The 21899-nt window shown below is 41.2% G+C and overlaps 1 protein-coding gene and 1 non-coding gene across 2 annotated transcripts in view; one reads left to right on the forward strand and one right to left on the reverse strand.

Annotated features, from left to right (window-relative positions):
* Window positions 1-4757: 4757 nt before the first annotated feature.
* The window catches only part of LOC124287569 (midasin-like), a 30699-nt gene continuing 13557 nt past the window's right edge, over window positions 4758-21899 (reverse strand). The window contains 24 exon segments of the mRNA XM_046724058.1: window positions 4758-5360; window positions 5362-5409; window positions 8245-8292; window positions 9078-9290; window positions 9447-9635; window positions 9867-10041; window positions 10297-10412; window positions 10631-10684; window positions 11131-11340; window positions 11569-11811; window positions 12199-12297; window positions 12671-12841; window positions 13127-13231; window positions 13436-13557; window positions 13729-13876; window positions 13999-14184; window positions 16168-16310; window positions 16885-17017; window positions 17303-17424; window positions 17427-17439; window positions 17723-17959; window positions 18858-18961; window positions 19300-19658; window positions 20771-20838. Coding sequence (XP_046580014.1) covers window positions 5268-5360; window positions 5362-5409; window positions 8245-8292; window positions 9078-9290; window positions 9447-9635; window positions 9867-10041; window positions 10297-10412; window positions 10631-10684; window positions 11131-11340; window positions 11569-11811; window positions 12199-12297; window positions 12671-12841; window positions 13127-13231; window positions 13436-13557; window positions 13729-13876; window positions 13999-14184; window positions 16168-16310; window positions 16885-17017; window positions 17303-17424; window positions 17427-17439; window positions 17723-17959; window positions 18858-18961; window positions 19300-19658; window positions 20771-20838 — 3399 coding nt within the window. The 3' untranslated portion in view covers window positions 4758-5267.
* On the forward strand, window positions 6973-7079 carry LOC124287589. Its single transcript, XR_006901288.1, has one exon. It is a non-coding gene; the product is annotated as a U6atac minor spliceosomal RNA (small nuclear RNA).

Consider the following 21899-nt stretch of genomic DNA (forward strand, 5'->3'; position numbering starts at 1 on the left):
TTTGTGACCGAGGGGCTAGTTCTGCAGAACCTTCATAATGTTACGATGATTGTAACTATTTAAACCAATGACATGGAGCAAGAATTACTTTGTGGAACTGCTTATCATAGAACCCATGTCCTATTTTGTCATCTTTAGTCTGGCTAATATCAAATTTATGTGTTAAAGGCAGTTGATACTTAAAAATACACCTTTGTTTAGTGATAGATCTATCAGATTGTATGAGCTTTACAGAACATCTAATTCTTAGAAATCTCCAATATTTGCTTCATCCAAATATTGAACATTTCCTATCGTTTCTTTCTCCGTCATCCTGACCGACACCAGCAGCGGGATATTTTGCTGGACTCGTAGTCACCATGACAAGCTTTCATGTGATATTACCAAGTCATGTTGATATATATATATGTTATATACCACGGTGTTGATTGTTAGTCAGTATTAGCAGCCTGTGTGATATAGAGAGTTATGGCATGTTATCCAGTTATAGCTTGTTTCACTGTGCTCATCCACTATACATATTGTTTATATCAATATACATAAATGTGATATTTTCTTCTTCAGCTTTTTCAAAGCTTAAGATTACCGTATGTGTTTATTGTATATTTATGTGTTGTTTGAAAGAGCTATCCCACCCTTGTCATGTGCAAAACACTTGCCACTCGATAGGCTCTGTGTGTAGAGGCAGATATATAGATTATCATGGTATTAGAAGATGTAATATATGCCAAATAATATATGGAACGTCACTGAAATGGCTGTAGAGATGTGTCACAAGATAGCTGTCGATGCTACTGTTGTGTTGTTTCCTGCTGAGGACAGTGTGAGACAGACAGAGTTAGTCATAAGGAAGAGACCTTTGGATAGAAACAAATACAGCTTACTGTTATGTTAAGGCAATTATGGGTAGTTGGGTAGCCCAGTTGTTAAAGTGTCAAATGCCCAGGTTCTATTCTCCATGGGTCCAAGTCTGTTGCTGATAGTGATAGATCAGTAATGTCAGTTTGCATTAAGTGTGCCCAGGTTCTAATCTCCATGGCAGGACCGCAATAGAAGGTAAATATGTCCTGATATTTTCATGTCGCCATAGTTAATAGAACATGGCATGATATACGAAAGGGTCAGGTTGTCTTCAACTTCTTGTGGGGATGTATGTCATTATACAAGAGATAATCATACTTACAGTATTTACAGGTTACAAATTACCATAACACACTCCTCATGTTACATAATCCAACGTTGATATTTTACTCTATTCAATGTCAATTGTTTGCAGGAGCTTATAATTATGTTGCATAATATTTTTTTACACTTAGTGTTTTACATTGTTATTGTTTTACGACAATCTTTCATTCACCAGTTGTCACTAGTTTCATTGACAACCTTCCTCACTGTATGTGTATGTTGTGTACACTTGACGGCATGGTTTCATGCTGTGGAAGCATGATGTTAACTTGTAAACATTCCAGTTTCATTTGGAGTATTATCTGTTGTGAATACACACTCATCCATTAGACCAGGGAGTACATCAGCTGTATACCCACCTGGAGATCTAGCTACTCATGTCTCTGTGCAGGACATTCATGCAGCTCTCTGAATTGGTCAATATTACATAGGAGCTGAATGCTGTTGGGAAGCCCAGTTCAATAATGGACATGATGATGAGGAGGAGGAGGATGCAATACTGCTAAAGTGGCACCAAGCATCTCTCAAGCGATGATGCAGGTCATTCCATATGCTACACACACACCACAACTTACTTGTTTCAGTATATTAAGCATGCAAACACTATATATATAAATATATATATATATTACATCTAGTGAAATTGGTAACTTAAGAATGGTCAGACATTTTTGTAATTGGGAGGGGGCTGGTGGTGGGGGAGTTACAATTTTTTGCAAATTTAAGTTGAAAGAAATCATGTTCAGGATCCAATTTCAAATACATACCTTATTTTCCTCCTGATTCTTCATAAAGCATTCTGATTTTTTAGAATGAAAGAATTTTTCAACAACTTTTAATTATAATATATAAAATCATGTAGTATTTCTGCTCAGCAAAATAGTACACAATTTGGCAGTTTTGTTAAAACAAAGTCTGTCCAAAGACTGTAGACACCTATTTGATGCAGCAAAAAAGCATAATCCAGCATTCACAAAACATTTGCATACCTTTGCTATCTGTTACTTGCATTGTCTGTGTGACCCAAGATCTACAAGTGTCAAGTTGTGTATGATATCGTTCTTCACTAGTTGTACTGGACTATAATGTTTATGTGCTTGTCTGAAGGTTCCTGGTGCTGAGGGCATGGTTTGATTTAGCTTGTTTCCTGCTTGTTTTGTCTCTGCATTCTGTGATACCAACTGCTGTACACCTGTAATCAACTACAAACACAGGAAGATGCCTCCGCTTCATCTACTGTCAGGAGTCCAGGTGGTCCTCAGCAAACTGTGCAGGTCGTCAGGGGAGACCAAATGGACCTGGGCCTCGATCCACAAAGCGTTTGTAGCGTTACGATATGTCGTAACTCTATAGTTTACTATAAGCTTACGAATGTCGTAGCGCCACGAAGGCTTTGTGGATCGGGACCCAGGTGGTCAGGGTCAGGTCATGGTGTGTGACCGCGTTGATCGTTCTCCACAATATCAGTCAGTTGATTGTCTGGTTCAGGTTTAACTATCACAGGTCACTATCATGTAGCTGGAATATAGCGGAGTGTGGCAATAAACAGATGACTTACAAATATCACCTGTACAACCATACAGAGCCATCACAGTCCATGCCATAGGTTGATGTAATCTATGTTATTGTTTCCAGGGATCTCTATGTACAAAAAGTGTAGTCACATCACAATTGGTTGTAACCGAAACAAGGATGTTTGGTACAAACCAGATCAGGTGGTGTGTCTGGCTCTGTTGATAAGGAATGGGCCGAGATATGGTTTTGGATAGGTCAGTTATAATTACAAGACTCGTGTATAAACATTCAATCGTAAACTTTATTCCTTGACATTTGCTAAAGAGCACACCTTTGACTTAAGATGACTGTTTTGGCCATGCTGAATAGCACAGCACAATATTAGAAGCATCATGCAGTCCTTGAAATGGGAACACATTCGTAACCTTTTGGAGCTGAATGTCATCATATCACATGTTGAAGTCCGTCTGATGACAACATATGTCTTTACAAGGCAAGGAAAGTAACACTCTGTAAATGTCTAGTTTCCACCCGAACAAGGCTGCATGTTTGGGGCTTGACATAACGGTCCCAGTGGCTATTGACACACTATATGTCCCTCTTATTGACTAATTGGAGTCAACTTCTCACATCACTAAAACTGGCTTCAAACAAAATGTTAAGACTATTTGATTGATTATGAACATCTCTATTGCAAACAAACTGATCTTGCCTTGGCGAGTGCAAGAGATCACTTGAGAACATTGATTAAAATCTTGAAAAGATTTGGAAAGTGTATGCCGATGCCCAGCTGATGGTAGGAACTGAATAATATTAATTAATAATTAGTTATTTATGTAGCACCTGTTTCCAGTTCATGAAGGTCTGCTCACAGGCGTTTTTTTAGGAAAAAAGTACTGGACCAACTTTGAGAAGCTTTTGAATGTGAAATTTGCATATCCAGCAAACACTCTGTAATTCCAGCCTATTTCAGCAAGGTTGCAGACTGGACCTTGCCTAGGGAAAATGGACTGTGTACTGATATAAACAAGCTGTGCACTGGTGATATTGCTGGACTGTGTGTGTGATTATCTTTACCACTGCTGACACTATCCTAGTTATATCACAACAATCTGTCGAATAAGTTATCTATTTCAGATTATTTTTATTTTAATCTATTAATAGTTGAACCATCAGTGTTTCAATGGATTTAGCACAACTGATTGTATTTCTGGGCAAGTATTGTATTACCTGATGGGGAAGACCTATGTTGTGTCAGTCTCCCATGTATGTGTGTGTATCTTGAGTATTGTTGATACTTTATTCTACAGTGTTGAATATCGTCCTACCTGCCGGCCACCCTGCTGTTCTGTGTATGGCTGTGTTATCTCTGTGTGATATATGATTGTATTCAACATGTTTCTGTGAGCTAGCTGCACAATGATTGGTCAGTTCTGTGCTGGTACATACCATATTTTCTGAAGATGGAATAAAAACATCCATTTTCATGCAATTACAGGAGTGTGTTGTTTTAAAGTGATGTTTATACTTCACGGAAAAGATAAACCTAAAACTGTTGAGGTCAACTACATGCAACTGCCTACTGCAGAAATGTCATAATGCACAGAAACAGTTTCGTGCAATGTGAAAAAAAGACTTGTCTCAACACAAGGGCCATACATCCAAGCGGGGGAATGTGGCCAGATGTCATTTGTGTCTACAGATTGGTAGGACACAGACATCCTACATAAAGAGGTCATGTTCAGTATTACTTCATTTATGCAACTATTAATGGTTCATTACAGAGGACACATTTGGGATTCAGGAGATTCTAATAAAAAAAGAAGCTGACTAAATATTGTCAACATGTTGCTTCCAGATGGCCTAGAGTGATGCTCATGCTTCCAGTCACGGGTTTGCCTGACTCAGACCTCAATGTATACAGGCCTCTTGGAGGTATATGGAATATTTTTGGGTGGAGTAAACCTTAGAAATGTATTAATAATCAAGAGTCAAAAGTCTTCACCCTGTGTTATACTGTGGCCGAGTAATTGGTAAAATATAACCCAAGGGTAGAAAACTGTCAGCATGTTTATTGACACAGGGATCATTTATAAACAATTCAAGCTTCATCGGCCATGTGAGCTTGTAAAAAATGGTCTGACAACAACAAATAATTTTTACATCTTAACAGGGCATCAACAATGTTTACATTTCAACAAGAATCATACATAAACAATTTTGGTATCACCAAACCAACTCTGCTGTTTCGACCAGATACATCATATTTTTGGGAAGCTTATGTACACACATACAGTCACAATATTAGAATTGGTCCCTTTCCATTCATGACAAACTTTCAAATTCACTGTATCGTAATACAGTCATAGGTGACAAAGAGTCAGTTTTCTGATGGCTGGCAGAGCCAATGAGAACGAAGTGTCATACATTGGAGTATCAGTTGGTAGAAGGGGGTGGCACTTTGATCTCTACACCATGGTTTCTGGTTGGTGCTGTATCATGTTTGTAAATATAGCAACTTAACCACAGTAATATATCCCAGGGCAGAGATGGTCTCATTTTGACGTCTACACCCTGTCCCCTGCTGTGACAAGTTCAAACCACTGACGGAGAGCATCGCTGAGGGTTTGTGGGAGAGAGTTGATGTCACGGAGGATGATAATAGAATGGGAACGGGAAGCTCTCCATGTACGACCTGATCTCCGGCAGCTGAAACAGGATAGAAGAGTTGATCAGTATCTCAGATTTGCTGGGTACAAATCCAATGGCAATAGTAAGCTACAAATACCCAAGACTAAGACTGACTGACTGACTGAGTTTTGGTTTACGCCGCTTTGAGCAATATTCCAGCAACACCAGAAAAGGGCTTCACACATTGTACCCATGTGGGGATTCGAACCCGGGTCTTCGGCATGACGAGCCAAGGCTTTAACCACTAGGCTACCCCACCGCCCCCAAGACTAAGATGATACCCAAGCATATGATACAGAAAGAGAGACACTAAATGATGATGAATGAAGAAAATATAATGATAATATTTTGGTTATGCATTGTACATGTATCTGTCAGTTCATTATATAGGGTGTTCCTACAAAATGGTTTACCCCGGTACTGCATTGCCATCTTTCAAAAAAACCCTGCTGAGCGCTTATGTTGCATGACCTTTGACATACTTTGAATAAACCTTTCCAAAGCACAGAACCATTCTACAGAAAGTATGTAGCAAGTTTGATAATACATACATTGTTAATTTAACTAAATGTTACCATAAACCTTGAGTATTTCTATCTTATTACCTTGAAATTTGACGTTTTTATGACAGCTACCAAAAGAATTCCCTAGGGACATTTGGAAGAAGCCCATAGAAGAATAACCTCTAATGTCATTAATCTATGCAAAGTAGTCAATAACAAAACATGCTATCTAAAACCTTAAAGCTGTTCTGTTTCACTACTACCATCACACAACACTGTCCAGCTGTTTCATTTCACAGCTCTGTTAATGATACAAGCCGATGAATTTTAATGTAAAATGAACCTGCCTTTTGTCCAAAGTCAGTGCTAATTTTGCTAATATTGCTAATTATTTGATCAGTGCTGTTTGGGCGAAATTCTAAGATATAATATGACGGCACTCAATGCTGCAAAGCTCTGAAAAGTTTAATACGTCAAGTAGTTTTAGAGAAACTTGATTTATCAGTGTATTATCCCACCACTAATATTAAAAAAATTATGAATTATCTCCCAGATGTCTGGAAAAACCACACCTATAATTTTCTTCAGTTTTAAAATCCATGTCATCAGAACATTTACACTTGTTTGATTTGCCAGGACATTAAAACCTTCATCCATACAGTTTACCAAACTTTTCTTACTGTAATATTGATAGAGGATAAAATTTGCATAGTACATTGACCACATACCTGTTTAATAAAGTAATATTTACATAACTAACGCCTTATGAATACCTTTCAACATAAACTATTAAACAAGCTACATGAAAAACAATCCATGGCATATCTCAAAAGCGAAAGGTTGGACAATAAATCAATTACCAAAAAAACAACTTCAAATTCATCTAATTAATAAAATATTTCAACCACAATTATAAACAAAGTATACTGATGATATATAGCTAATTATTTAATCAACATCATCAATATATGATTTATTAACATCAATATTAAACATCACATGCAAATCAAACACACCTCACCTGTGAGGACTGGCACCCGGCAGTGCTATATATAGTGCATGACTGCCATTCTTGTATGTGTTGTTAGAGAGGAGAGAAGGTTAGCGCTCCCCCGATAAGGACGGCTTCAACACAAACAAGTCAGTGGCTCTCTATTTAGGGGGGGGTCACACTTGTTTTTTTTTTTTTAAAGGTTAATATGTTTACGGAGTGGTCTTCTTGACTAAAATCTTTAAACAGTAATGGTTGGCAAATACAACTTTCATAAACTGTAAATACATCATCTTGCTGGGGTTTTTTTTCTCTCGGTTTTTTTTCTCTCTTTTTAATCCCGGAGGTAATTGGTAACAAAAAAAACCTATGTCATGTCAGATTTATTTTCATTTCAGTCTAAATATTTCACATACATTTACTATGTATACTTAGTTGTCAGTTTCATTTAGTTTAAGCAGTCAGCTTAACACAATTAATCTGTACTGTGTTGACATCTATTTGCCCCCTGCCCAGAAGCAAGAGACTGATTGGCCAAGCTAACACCTAGTGTTAAACTGTGTTTTGTTCACCTGCTTAATCTCTCAACACAACACAGAACTGCTCGGGATGTAACTGTACAAAGTGATCCCAGCTCTAAGATGATTGTAAGTCCCATACCTTAACAGTCATAGCGATAAGTTCGTCTTGTACAACAGGGCCCAGATCATCAGAGTGAACTTGTCCTCTCAAGTCAGTTAAATATCCATTATTTATATATTGTGTTGTATTAAAATAATTCAGTATGTTAAAAGTTAACAAAATGTTGGTAATATAACATAAAGATAGGTTATGATTTAGTATTATAATCTTCAAGCTAAACAGCCATAAACTGTCACTATTCTCTTTTAATGAATGCATGAAATATGTGTGTAAATATTGTCTTACTTCCTGAATGTTCTATCAACTTTTGTTATATATACTACCAGCAAGATGGAACAGCCAGATGTACGCGGAGCACGTGCACAAGTGCCGACAAAGTTATTGAATCATTAACCTGTGCTGTGCCCTCTCCATCCTTTCTCACACACCTGGCTGTTTATCTCTTTGCACCCCTCTCTCGTAACAAATAGTGAACTATGTCAAAATCTTAATGATAGTTTGTTAAACAACTTTTTTATTTTTAGGACATAAATTCTGCAAAAAAATCACAGAGTTGGTCTGATGTTTTGATTATGATCAGTGTTTCATTGAGTATTTTATGTTTAGTAGTTTTCGAGTTAGATTGCAATTCATCAGTCCGATTTTGAGCCAAACGGACTATACCAGCAACACAACACTTTCTGCCCCCATGACCAGACCTACTGACTGGAGACTCACCTGTCCTGCCCCCTTGAATACCGGAACCTTGATGTCAAGTATGGAGTCCTGGTCACAAGAAAATAAAACACATTGTTGATATTGTGCATTAATGCAAATGTATTTGGAAACCTGGTATTTTCACTCACAGCATCACCTATTCTGAAAAGATCAATTTTGTCATGTCATGAGAACTGGTACCTAGTCATAAGGAAACATGTATTGTAAACTACAGTTACAACAAACACAAAGGGACCACAAATCTTAGTTTGATACACATTTTATCTATAATATACAGAAAGTGGTGGGGAATAAAAATACATAGTTTATAGGGAAACATGTAGTAAACAACTCCACAAACTTCACAAAGAAACTTTAGTTCATCATCATTGTAGTTTGATACATACACATGTTATCTATAATACATAGCAAGTGGAGGGCAATGAATGTACCTTTTGCTATATCCATCAATTCTTCATAAGCAAGTTCTAGAATACCCAGCAGTATGAGCAGGACCACTCTGACCCTGACAACACCTGTTAGCCAACTAATATTCAACAATCTAAATAACCACACTTACAGAAGTATCTAACTTCTTGATACAAATAATAGACGTAATCTCGACCAAGCATTGTGTATATATTAAAATCTACTTAAACCTCATGCCTGGACCTATACTGAAAAGGACAGTGGATGTTGTTTCATGTAATCCACTACTATTCCATCTGTATAACAACAGTCTGTCCAATATCAAATCTGCAGCAGGTATAGAAGGATTGACAAAATGACCAACAGTTTTAAAACCATCCATTATGTCCTGCTAGATAACCTGCTATGTGTTTAACTCTGCCTACCTTCGACTGTGGATTGTCAATGATGACAAACACCAGGAAGATATTAGCCTCCCGAGCTCGTCTTACAGCTGATTGGACAACCTCCATTCCCTCCATGAACAATCCTCGGCCATCGGACACTATCAGCAGCAACTGTGACGTCTCTGGCTGCCCGACGGTGCCCTGCTGACGTTGCCGTGCGTCCACCATAATGGAGGTTGCTTGTTGTAGTAACTGCAGTAGATGTGTCATGTCAGTTACTGCATGGGCACATCTAAGTAAGTGTGGATTTGATTCAGTGAAAGTGAGTGAGGTTGACGTATTCAAGTTATAGATCAATATATCCATAGCAAAAGAGGAGTATGTGAGCCATCCCTGAAATGTACTTACCTGGGCAATCTTTGTCTTTTTCTGTTCAAATGTGAAGTGTTGCAGGATACTGGCTCCTGATTGGTTGGTGAACTGTTCGGAGAATGGATGCAGCTGACGAACACACTCACCAAAACTGCAGACAGCGAGTTCCCCAGACTCCAGCAGGGTCAGGGCGTTGGAGATCATGGCCAGTGATTCAAACGCCAGCTGAAACAAACATTGTATATAAGAAGGTTTACTAACAAAAGGCACACAACAAAATACATGACTGTAGAAGTCGATAGCCAGCATGATCTGGCTAGGGTGACCTGTTTAGAGTGGTTGTCAACCACCTTGGAAGAATCGCATATAGCCAACATGATCTGGTACTGACCTGTTTAGAGTGGTTGTCAACCACCTTGGAAGAATCACCTATAGCCAACATGATCTGGTACTGACCTGTTTAGAGTGGTTGTCCACCATACTGGAAGAGTCGTCTATTGCCAGCATGATCTGGTACTGGCGCTTGCTTGGTTTTGTTCTGCGTAACCAGATTTTGTCTTTACGAAACTGACTTGCGATGTAAGGGATAACCTTCCTCATGTTCAAGCGCTTCCCGGTACGGTAGTCTCCCCTGAAATGATCCAGTTCCAAGGTAGGGGGCAGGTATCATCAACTATGAGACTCACAAGCGATTGTTAAATTTCTCACGCTTCAAGGACAAGTTTCTCATTATCTCATTCAAAATTATAACAAAATGGTAATGTTCTCTTGTTAAAGATTACTTTCTGAGCAAAACTTCCCTAACTATCCATGACTGTGTTACAGGTTGTCATGATGTCAAACTCAATACCCATCCCCAAGTGGGCTACAGTCCGTCTGGATGTACCTGAGTTTGGTAGCCTGTGACGGTTCCAGCACCAGACGGAGCTGCTCACACAGATCCTGGGCCAGGCTGGCGGTCAGGGTGTCATACTGCTGCCACACCTCCGCCGCTGCTGCTTGCTGAGAGGAAATCACGGTTACATTCTTCAACAACATGTCTCTCACAATGTATTATACGTCAGCACATAAATAAGTATGGGAACTGATGTTAAGAATTTGAAGATATTTTACGTTTGCCAGAAATTTGTGTACAAGAATTTTCAATTTTGCTCTTAAAGGCCATATGACAAGAAATTAGGTGTATGCTTAGATCCAGGCTACGACATTACAACACCTACCTCTTGAGGAGTGGCTGCCTGTTGATGGGACCAGGCTGTTACATTCTCCTCCAACTCCCTCGAAGCTTCTCCTCATCAAACTCACCAACCTGGAATATGAGAAAAATATGACTTCAACCATTTAACCCTTACTCTTAGTTAGGATGCAATATACAGATGAGGGAATCCAGTGTTGTGTAGGTGGATGGTGGTGTAGGTGGATGGTGGTGTATGTGTGGTTCATGGGTACAGTGGTATCTCTAACTGCATGTGGTGCATCTTTTTTACATGTTTATTGTGTGAGTGAGTGAGTTGGGTTTTTACGCCGCTTTTAGCAATATTCCAGCAATAACACGGTGAGGGGACACTAGAAATGGGCTTCCCACATTGTGTGCATGCGAGGAATCGAACGGTTTAACTACTGGGCTACCCCACCAACCCACAAGTTTCTTAAAGCAACGAAGGTGTGGATAATATTATCATGTGAGAGACACTGATTCTGTCTGTCTGTAAATACTCACCCCAGCATCCAGATGTAGATGTTCCAGCACTGTATGTATGGTAGACTCTGGGCCCCTTGCTGCACCCATTGTCAGGACCTTCTCTCCCTCGACCTCCACTTTCTGCTCGTCCTCCACCTCCATGTCCTCCTCACCCCTGTCCTCTGTGGTCCTCTTTGTGTCCTTCCCAGACATCTTAGAGGCTTCCTTCAACTCAGTCTTCTCATCTTTCTGAAATACAGATGAGGATAAAATTGATTTCCTCATCCATTACAAACTACAAACATGCTCATAAAAAAGTATTGTTTTCAACTCATTATTGTGTAAACATAATATCTGCTTACCAGTTGACAACTGTCTGTGTTTAATTAATGAAAATTCTGAAATATTACATTTTCCTGCAAATTCTCCTGCAGTTCCAAGTCATCATCCTCTCCCATTGGCTCCGCCTCCTCTTCAGTTCTGATTGGCTACTGGTTGCTCTTCCTGCTGCTCAGCAGTAGCAACATCCAGGGTCTGGGCATCATGCTGGGAGGTGGCCTCCTTGATGTGCTCGTACAGGTCGGACTCTTTCTGGGGTTTGCTTTCCTGTTCCTGTGAATCTTCCTGCGTTCTGTCCACCGTCTTCAACTTCTTGTACTTCTCTTCTCGGGACCCTAGACTACGTTCTTGGTCTGACTGGCCAGGCCGGCGTTTGTGTTGCTGAGAATCATAGCATCCTTATAAGAAACTGAGAAGTTGTGCTGGTATTACATTTTTCAGAAAAGGAAAACAGAACCAGAAAGTGGATTGTGCTTTATGCCAAAATTGGCCAATTCGAAATGATAGCTGTTAGAATACATCCATCAAGGAGGTGCTTATATCATCAATCACCAGTTTATCTGGTCCAGATTTGATTAGTTACACACCAGCATGATTTAGTTAAAAACTACCACCTGTGGCATTAAACAACAAACAATATTTGCAAACAGACCAGACAAATCATTCAATTCTAGGCTGTGTTATGTCTTACATTTCTGGAGAAAGTGACTGTCTGAAGTCACTAAACTGAAAATGACCATGTTTCAATAATATGTGGAGATGGCTTACCTTCTTGTGTTGTGGGGCTGTTCCATCTGTCACCTGTGACGAGGACTCCCCCTCGTGACCCTCCTGTTCCTGGGTCACAGAAACACCCATTCCTTGTTGCTGGAACAACAACCACAGTCCATTTTAACCACAGAAATATTTACACATGGTGGGTTCATTATAAGGTACAATTTTTAGGACACTTCCAAGGTGAGATTTTACAAGCATCGGCCCTCCCCAATTTTCCTCGGCCCCGGACTTACTATTTACAAACAAAACCTCGGAGTCAGTTTTGATCCTTTACATACATTGTGTAGCCTTCCTGATTCCCCCCTCTGCATGTTTAGATAATAAAGGTCATGCTAAACAGGGTAAACATTACAGAAATACATAACAAACATTACATCAAAACAGCAGAAAAAGTTTATGAGGAAAAGTGACTCAATGGTCTGTGAAGGCCCACACCTCATATCATCTGTTTCATTAATCTTACCTCTTTCTGGTTGTTATCCCCAGTGGCTGCCTCATCCTGTGCTGTGTCTGTCATCTGGGCAGTGTCTGTGTCATGACTTGTCTTGCCCCTCTCGTCCACAGCCTCCACACTGTCCTCAGTCTCACCATCCTTCTGTGCCTCTTCCTCGGGAGTGTCCAGGTTATCCTCATCCTTGTAACATATCACGGGATTCAAGGAACTCATCTAGAAATGATACTTAAGCCTGACCCCTGCTGTCTATTGTCTGAAGAACCATTTCGAATACTCTGAGTACACCTGTGAGGTCCCTTGTATCTGGGATGAATCAATCTCAGTCCATTCTTTTATCAAGTCTATCAATGAAGCTCTTACATCTGTAATGACCTTAAGAATCCATCCTGCTTGAGGGAGGTTATCAAAATCACTCTCACAACAGGGTGAATTGTCACACTGGGAAAGTGTACCAGTCAGTCCTACCTGTGGGGAGACTCCAGATTCCCCCTTCCCTTCTTCTTCCTCGGCCGTCTTCTCCTGGTCCTGTTCGGCAGACAGAGGCTTGTCTTCACCTTCTTTTCCATCAGTCTGCAACAGAAGATCAGTAAATGGTTCACCTCCTCTAGATGCAAAGGCAGTGTCTCGCACAATCCACTTTCACCAAGGTCATTGGAATCCTTAGGTTGACATACTAATAGAGTAATATGTATGTGCTGAAGAAATGAATCTTCCACACAAGACATTTACACCTGAAGATTCAGGACCTAAGTTCAACGTTTAATGCTCCATTACCTCATCCTTCTGTTCTTCCTCCTCCATGTTTTCTTCCTCCCCTTCCTTCTCTCCTTCCTCTGTGTCAGGGACGTCCTTCTGCTCCTCCACATCCTCTCCTCCGCCATCTTGGTTGTCCAGGTCTGAAGACATAGATAAGAGCTCTCTCAGAAGATACAGATAATTAAAAAGCTATCTCACTAAACAACTTAAAATATAACAAACAGGACTTCACACAAATTACAACAAAGATTTGTCCAGGAGGTACAAAAGTGAATTTAATCCAACAATCTAATCATCTGTTGCCTGCTCACCAAGCTCTGGGGGTTGAGTCTCATCTTCATCTTTGCCAGCCTCATTCTCATCCAGTTTCAGGTCATCAGGGAGGTCGAGAGCTTCAGGTTCCTGCTCAGGGCCCTGGTTGCCATGGTTAGGATCTATCTTGTCCTCATCATACTCATTCTACAAGCAAACATGACATTTAGATTCTATTCACCTTTTACCAACACAGCCTAAATGCCATGAAATGTGCCTGTCACCTTTACTAGGAAACCATGCTGATAAAGGCTGTTTCATTTCCTCACCTCGTCAAATTCTTCCAGCTCATGTGGTTTCTGTTCTTCTCTGTTCTCTTCTTCTCCATCTTTTTTATCATCCTTTTCCGATTTCTGGTTGTCTTCATCCTCTGTTTTGTCCTGGTTGTCGTCCTTGGCAACCACCTGACTTTCACTCTCCTGTCCAGCACCAGGCCCGGATTCCTCCTTACTGTCCTAGAAACAATCAGAACGCTGTGAGGACATCTAGATGAGCAGGTGTAAGGAATAACAATCAAGGTGTCTGACCGGCACACAAAACATTTATTTGTGACAAGTACACAGAACAGAAGACAAGACAAGACTGATGTACACATGCAGCATGGACGACCCACTGACAAGACTCAGACCTGATTGGCTCACAGTGTCACATGTGTGTGATGCACGGGTATCGCAATACTGAAAGGGACCATCCTTCTCATGTTTACATCTCACACAGGAAGTACAGTACAACCAGAAATTATTGAGAATTTAAGATTGTAATTTTTTTTTTCAATTTTCACTCATTACTCACGTATTAAATGTGAATATGAGCAGAACATAACTCCAGATTCAAAGACAGGTGAACAGTTAGTATTTTGTCAAGTCACCATGGGCAGCAATGCAGGCTTCAATGCGGCGGGGCATACTACTGATCAAAGAAGTTAGAAAGTCGTGGTCCATGCTGTCCCAATATCGGACCACCTCTTCTTTCATTTCAGCAATATTTGTCAGATTTTTCTTATTGACACTTTCCTTCATAAGTCCCCAAACATTTTCTATTGGATTTAGGTCAGGGCTATAGCTTGGCCAATCTAATAATGTCATATTTTGGGTCCGAAACCAGGCCTGTGAATGCTTTGAACGATGTTTTGGGTCGTTGTCCTGCTGGAAAATCCAAACATTTCGCTAAAAAAAAAGACCGGAACACCCACATATAGCCAGGATATTTTCATATCCTGTGTTTGTATCATTAAGCAAACATAAATTTTCTGTAAACTGTTTTTATTTATTTCATTGTTGATGAGCAATAATGGTGCCTCCAACACAGACAACTGCTCATAGATGTCAAGTAACTCATATGTGGAATGACAGCACGTAATTGAGGGTTATTGCATAGGATGTGAGTTGTCTTCCATCAAGTGTAGGCTGATTGTCCAGAAAAGATCTGCATCCAGCAACTAATGATGTCGATCAGCATTCATGTCATGCACCCCCAGTGAAGGCACAGCCCTTCTCAGAATCACAAGACTTCTTCCGTTCAGTCAAGTAGAATGTTAAAAACAAAGTGGCTTCTTCATCATCTTTTCTCCAACAGAAAGGTTCAAAATCACCACAAATCAGCTGTGTATAGAGTCAGATGACCTATCAAACGTCTGTTTTCATATCCAGAGCACAAAGCAGCATGACCAGCTTAGTGTGAGGCTCAACATCACTAACTTGACGTCACAGTGAAGGGTCTATGAAGGTGGATTTCCTTTGTTCATGACTGATGGCCAAGCTTGTGTTTGGTGACACAGACACACTGCATATGCACAACAGAATATCATGGAGCATGTACCGTTTGGTACATCCAGACAGTGTCCACCTCTCCCCTCCCACCTACCTCCTTCTCTTGTTCCTCCTGCTCCTCGTCATCACTGCCCCACATCTGTTCGTCAGACAGTGTCCACCTCTCCCCTCCCACCTACCTCCTTCTCTTGTTCCTCCTGCTCCTCGTCATCACTGCCCCACATCTGTTCGTCAGACAGTGTCCACCTCTCCCCTCCCTCCTTCTCTGTGTCCACCTCTCCCCTCCCACCTACCTCCTTCTCTTGTTCCTCCTGCTCCTCGTCATCACTGCCCCACATCTGTTAGTCAGACAGTGTCCACCTCTCCCCTCCCACCTACCTCCTTCTCTTGTTCCTCCTGCTCCTCGTCATCACTGCCCCACATCTGTTCGTCAGACAGTGTCCACCTCTCCCCTCCCACCTACCTCCTTCTCTTGTTCCTCCTGCTCCTCGTCATCACTGCCCCACATCTGTTCGAGCGTCAGGCAGTGTCCACCTCCTCCCTCCCTCCCTCCTTCTCTCCACCTCTGTTCCCTCACCTACCTCCTCCCTCTCTTGTTCCTCCTGCTCCTCGTCATCACTGCCCCACATCTGTTCGTCAGACAGTGTCCACCTCTCCCCTCCCACCTACCTCCTTCTCTTGTTCCTCCTGCTCCTCGTCATCACTGCCCCACATCTGTTCATCCAGACGGTCAGTGTCCTTGGAGTCCACGTCCCCCATCTTTTTGTCAAGGTCCTCTGTGTCTGGTTCTTCCTGATCAGAGTCATCTCCTTCTGGAGTAAACATTCCAGATTACATGAACACATTTCAACAAACCATTTCTTTAAGCATTTAGAAACAGGTATGACAAAGGAGATCAAGAACTCTTAGAGGCAATCAATGCCAAACAATTCAAACCAACAATTAACAGAGATCAATTCTATTACACCCCAACAGCTTACCATCATCTAATCAAAGCCAATCAACAGTAACTCTTTCCCACTACTTGACCATCTTGCTTCATACCTATTATCTATCATCACAATAATGTAATTTTCTGATTAAAATTGATATTTTATACTTATCCTGACTCATGTTTAATCGCAAGAAGACAAGCAATTAAGCATGAGTCAGGATGAGGAAAAATACTATATATCGGCAATGTAATCGCAATGTACATCAACCTCCTCCAATGTATGAATTTTTTGTTCTTCATCCTAAACAATCTCCTGCATACAAAAAAAAAGCATTGCCCATTTTATCCATACTCATTGCAATAAGGACATTGTCTGTCCATAAAACCTGTTTCTCTACCTAACTAACCTCCTATATTGAAAAAGCAACATTGCCCACTATATGCACACTCACCTTTCATCTCTGCATCATCAAGCTGACCCTCGAAGTCCTCCGACATCTCTATGGCCTTGTCTTCCGGCGCCACGTCAGGCTGGTTGGCATCATCATTCTTCTGCTCCTCTCCCTTGCGCTGAGCTTCATCCAACTACACAGGGAAAACAGGACTGATACAGTAGAATCACAGAACTTCAGCATAATGTAGGAGGAATCCAACTTAACAAATGTTATGAACGTTTATCACGTTGGTTAAGGTGAAAACTGTCAACCATAACCTACATTGAACCCTATTCAATCCAGGTCTTTATTGTTCATGTATAACCTTGACTGCCCTCTAGCCAGTGTAAGCCATGTATTAACTGGTCCTCCCACTGGTGAGTATTGGCCACGTATCACCTGGACCTCCCTCTGGCTAGTATTGACCCCGTATTACCTGGTCCTCTGTCTCGATCTGGTCACTGACGTCCTTGGCTCCCTGGCCGTCCCCCAGTCCTCCTCCAGTGATGTCCTCAAACTCGGTGGCTCCCTCTCCTCCCAACTCATCTGACAACTCCGTGGGATGCAGAAACCCTGCCAACATACAGCACTCATGTATAGGGGATCTACACTGGACATCAAATACTGACAAGATTAACTTCTACATCACAGAACTGTTCATGTCCTGAAGGTTCTTGTCTTGTAACTTAATAACAGTTATTTTTCCTGAAGTTGCTCAACATACTGCACTCACTTTCTCACAAGTTTTGCTCATAATTATCAACTTCTTTTTCTTCATTTAGTAGCTGAACTAAAAAGCAATAATTACAATATTGCTGAATTACATTACAGTCTTTTTGTACTCTGTCTATGTTACCTTGGTAGCAAGTTCCGTAAACAGTCCAAGCAGCACTGATAAAAGTTTGCCTGTCGTCCGAAACAACCCAATCTGATGAGCTACAAAATATTCCACCATATGCACATACTGGTGCATTATGGGGCAGCATCGAACCAGCTGCTGCAGACAGGCCATGCTGTCATGGCAACCTCCATCAGAGGCAGAGTCCACCATAATCCTAAGGATGTTCACCAGAGATGCCAGGAACTCTGTCACCTGGAAAAAAACCACATCATCCCAGTAAAGTTTGTCAGTCAAGCTTCATGCTACAGTTCGTAGCAACAATTTTATGCCAAACACATCCAACAATTTCTTTCTTTAACTTCTGACAATCTGTTTGTTGAATCCAACAAATGTCCACCCACACCTGGAATGTCCATCCACGGCTGGAGTGTCCACCAATGCATGGAATGTCCACCAATGCTTGGAATGTCCACCCACATCTGGAATGTCCATCCACATCTGGAATGTCCATCCACACCTGGAATGTCCACCCACACCTGGAATGTCCATCCACACCTGGAATGTCCACCCACACCTGGAATGTCCACCCACACCTGGAATGCCCACCCACTCCTGGAATGTCCACCCATTCCTGGAATGTCCATCCACACATGGAATGTCCACCCACATCTGGAATGTCCACCCACACCTGAAATGTCTGTCCATGCCTGGAATGTCCACCTACACCTGGAATGTCCATCCACACCTGGAATGTCCATCCATGCCTAGAATGTCCTACCACGCCTTGAATGCCCACCCACACCTGGAATGCCCACCCACTCCTGGAATGTCCACCCACACCTGGAATGTCCACCCACACCTGGAATGTCCACCCACATCTGGAATGTCCACCCACACCTGAAATGTCTGTCCATGCCTGGAATGTCCACCTACACCTGGAATGTCCATCCACACCTGGAATGTCCCCCACATATGGAATGTCCACCCACATATGGAATGTCCATCCACACCTGGAATGTCCATCCACACCTGGAATGTCCATCCATGCCTGGAATGTCCTACCACGCCTTGAATGCCCACCCACACCTGGAATGCCAACCCACTCCTGGAATGTCCACCCACACCTGGAATGTTCACACTGAGACATTACCTTGTTGTACTGCAGCAGCTGGAGGTCAGCAGACATCGGCTCCATCAGCAGCTTGGTCAGGTGACCCTTCCTGAAGGATGACTCCTCCTGCTCTCCTCCTGAACCTGAAAGTGAAACACACTACAGATTACAGATCTATGTGGCTGGACAAAGAACAGAGGTCTTGCATTTCAGGACTATCCCACACAGAATTGTTGGTTAGTAATTAATGTCACACTCAGCAATATTCCAGCTATTTCATGTCTTCCTGTACATGATCAAGTCTGGAGCCGACAAGCCAGTGAGTTGTATGGTCAGCAACAATACATGCCATCAGGGTATGATGCTATGAACTAAATGGCCAGGTCTGACCACCTGATCAATGAAGCTGCTTCCTATGACCAGGTGCCAGGATCATGTCTAACCTTGACTATCCCAAAGGTCAAACAGCCACTGCACCTACCTTCCTGTTTCTCCTCCGTGTCCACATCATCAGGGTTGCCATGGGCCTTCACCAGGTTCTGTACAGCAAGTAGAGCAGCGGCAATGATGCCCTCCACTCCATCAGAGAACTTCTCCCTCTGTGCTGAGACAGGGCTGGGTGCATCAGTATCCATCTGTCTCAGACTGTCAGCGTCTGCCACCCAGGTCTGGAAGTCATGGCACACTGACTGGAGCTGCTCTCCTAGGTAGACTAGAGTCTGGTTGAGGCAGCAGCCGGTGTTGGAGATGGGGTCATCAAACCTGGATGACAGCTCGGACAGAAGTGGGATGAACTTCCTGTATTCAGCGACAGTGTCTTCTAGAACTTCAAGGTCACTCCTGTAGGTCAAAACATACATTCAGATTTAAAGTTCATAACATTTAGTATGTGTCTACCTGAACTTGAAATGACTAGTGTAAGTTGGGCTTAATGTCGTCTTAAACACTATTTCAGCTATATCCTGGAGCTGTGTCTTATGTCAGTTACATCATGGTGTCATGTCTTCTGCCCAGGGTAGGTAAAGGTTCAAGGGAAACAACTCCTGATTGCCTATGTGTATCCTTGGCCAAAGGGGTATAACTCTGGAGTTCTCCAACATGTCATCCATGTAACCATGTGCTCACTTTCAAAAGTACAGTTTTAGAAGATTTCTAGAGTCTTCATCCATCAATCAGCTGGTTCGTAATGTTCAAAGTACAGGCTTGATGTCTGCATTATTCTTCATACCCTTGATATCTCAGTAGAAAGATAATTATCAACAATAATTTTGTCTCTAATTCGTAAACAATACATTTTCACAAAACTTTTTTTCTGTAAAACGATCTGCCAATACAATAAAGATATTGTAAATCATGAAATTAATGCGTCACGAATTTAATGCGATTGCGAGGGTCTAGTCTAAAATGCGTCACGGAATGAATGCGAGCTCAGGAATCTGTGTTGATGATAAAATGTGACACACTGAATCTTTGGTGTTGTTCTATTTCTTTTCACACTTGTTCTTTACCAAATAACCTGAATGGAGCTTATTAAGCAATGAATGGAAATGATCTGAAGATATTTTGATTACGCTGCCATTTTTGATCACGAGCTTGCTTGCTACTACTTGTCTTATGACAACATGTACAAGTCATCTACCAAGGTACAACAAACATGTGGCTGGAGAATGTCCAGTCTGGCTGACGTGCTTGAGTGACTTTAAACAATGATCAGTGATAATTACATGTGGTTTGAGATACCTGTAATGAGGAAGCGACCTGTATTGGTGTAATGTGTAGTGTCAACAGATTTACATTTTCTGTCTTTTATTAAGTAGATATGGTCAGACTGAAATGCGTCATTATAATAATGTGAGAAGAGTACAGACGCATTTTTCGCATTAATAAAATGCTCGCATTTATTTCATGATTTACAGTAACAACCAGCCTTAAACTGAGCCTGAAACACTCACCACTGATAGCACACATGATCTATCTTCAATATTTTGCCCTGTTCTGCCTCAGCAACTTTCAGCATATCCTGCACAAAATGAACCACACGTCTTCAGTGCATCAAACATCACATACAAGCAAAAACAGTCAAATATCAAATATCACATCAACTATCACATACAAGCGAAAACAGTCAAATATCAAATATCACATCAACTATCACATACAAGCGAAAACAGTCAAATATCAAATATCACATCAACTATCACATACAAGCGAAAACAGTCAAATATCAAATATCACATCAACTATCACATACAAGCGAAAACAGTCAAATATCAAATATCACATCAACTATCACATACAAGCGAAAACAGTCAAATATCAAATATCACATCAACTATCACATACAAGCGAAAACAGTCAAATATCACATCAACTACTGTAAACGTACTTATTTTCGCGTGGTGCAATTTTCGCGGAATTGACTGTTTAGACTACATTGCGCGGTCAATTATTCGCGCAATCAGTAATTGCCGGAACTGCCAGCTGTCTCTTTGGCCGCCACTAATAGCAGTGAAAACAAACAGAGTGGCTTAACCTGTCAGGCTGTGTTTATTGCTTACTCACAGGAAATCCCTATCTGTGCGATATACTAGTACACAGTAATCCGTTTACTCCCAGAAGAGATGAAAAACACATCACAGTGTTAGTGACTATTCGCTTCATGATGTACTGGTGAATAAAATCTTAATGAATAAATAAAATACTGCTGTATTATTTCTTTCCGAGTCGTTTCACGGTAATCTGTTTTGTATCAAACCATCTGTCATGTGACCAATTTCCATGGCGGCCACAACACACATTGCTGTTTTCGCTAATTCGGCAATGGGATTTGGTTCACTATTTAATTATGTTTTGGGAAATCCATTACAGCGACAGTTAAGTATGATCAGTCGTCATTTTAAGATTTCTGTTGATTTCTGTCTTCAAACGTGATGTGTTATGGTAACAACTCAGGGGCGAGCGTGGCTAGACTGAATGAATGACAGGTTTATTCGCGGTGTATAAATTTTCGCGCTAAAACCTGCACGAAATATAATACGTTTACAGTATCACATACAAGCGAAAACAGTCAAATATCAACTA

Source organism: Haliotis rubra, unplaced genomic scaffold (assembly GCF_003918875.1).
Source record: "Haliotis rubra isolate DU_JTF1 unplaced genomic scaffold, ASM391887v1 Scf401, whole genome shotgun sequence".
Lineage (NCBI taxonomy): Eukaryota > Metazoa > Mollusca > Gastropoda > Lepetellida > Haliotidae > Haliotis > Haliotis rubra.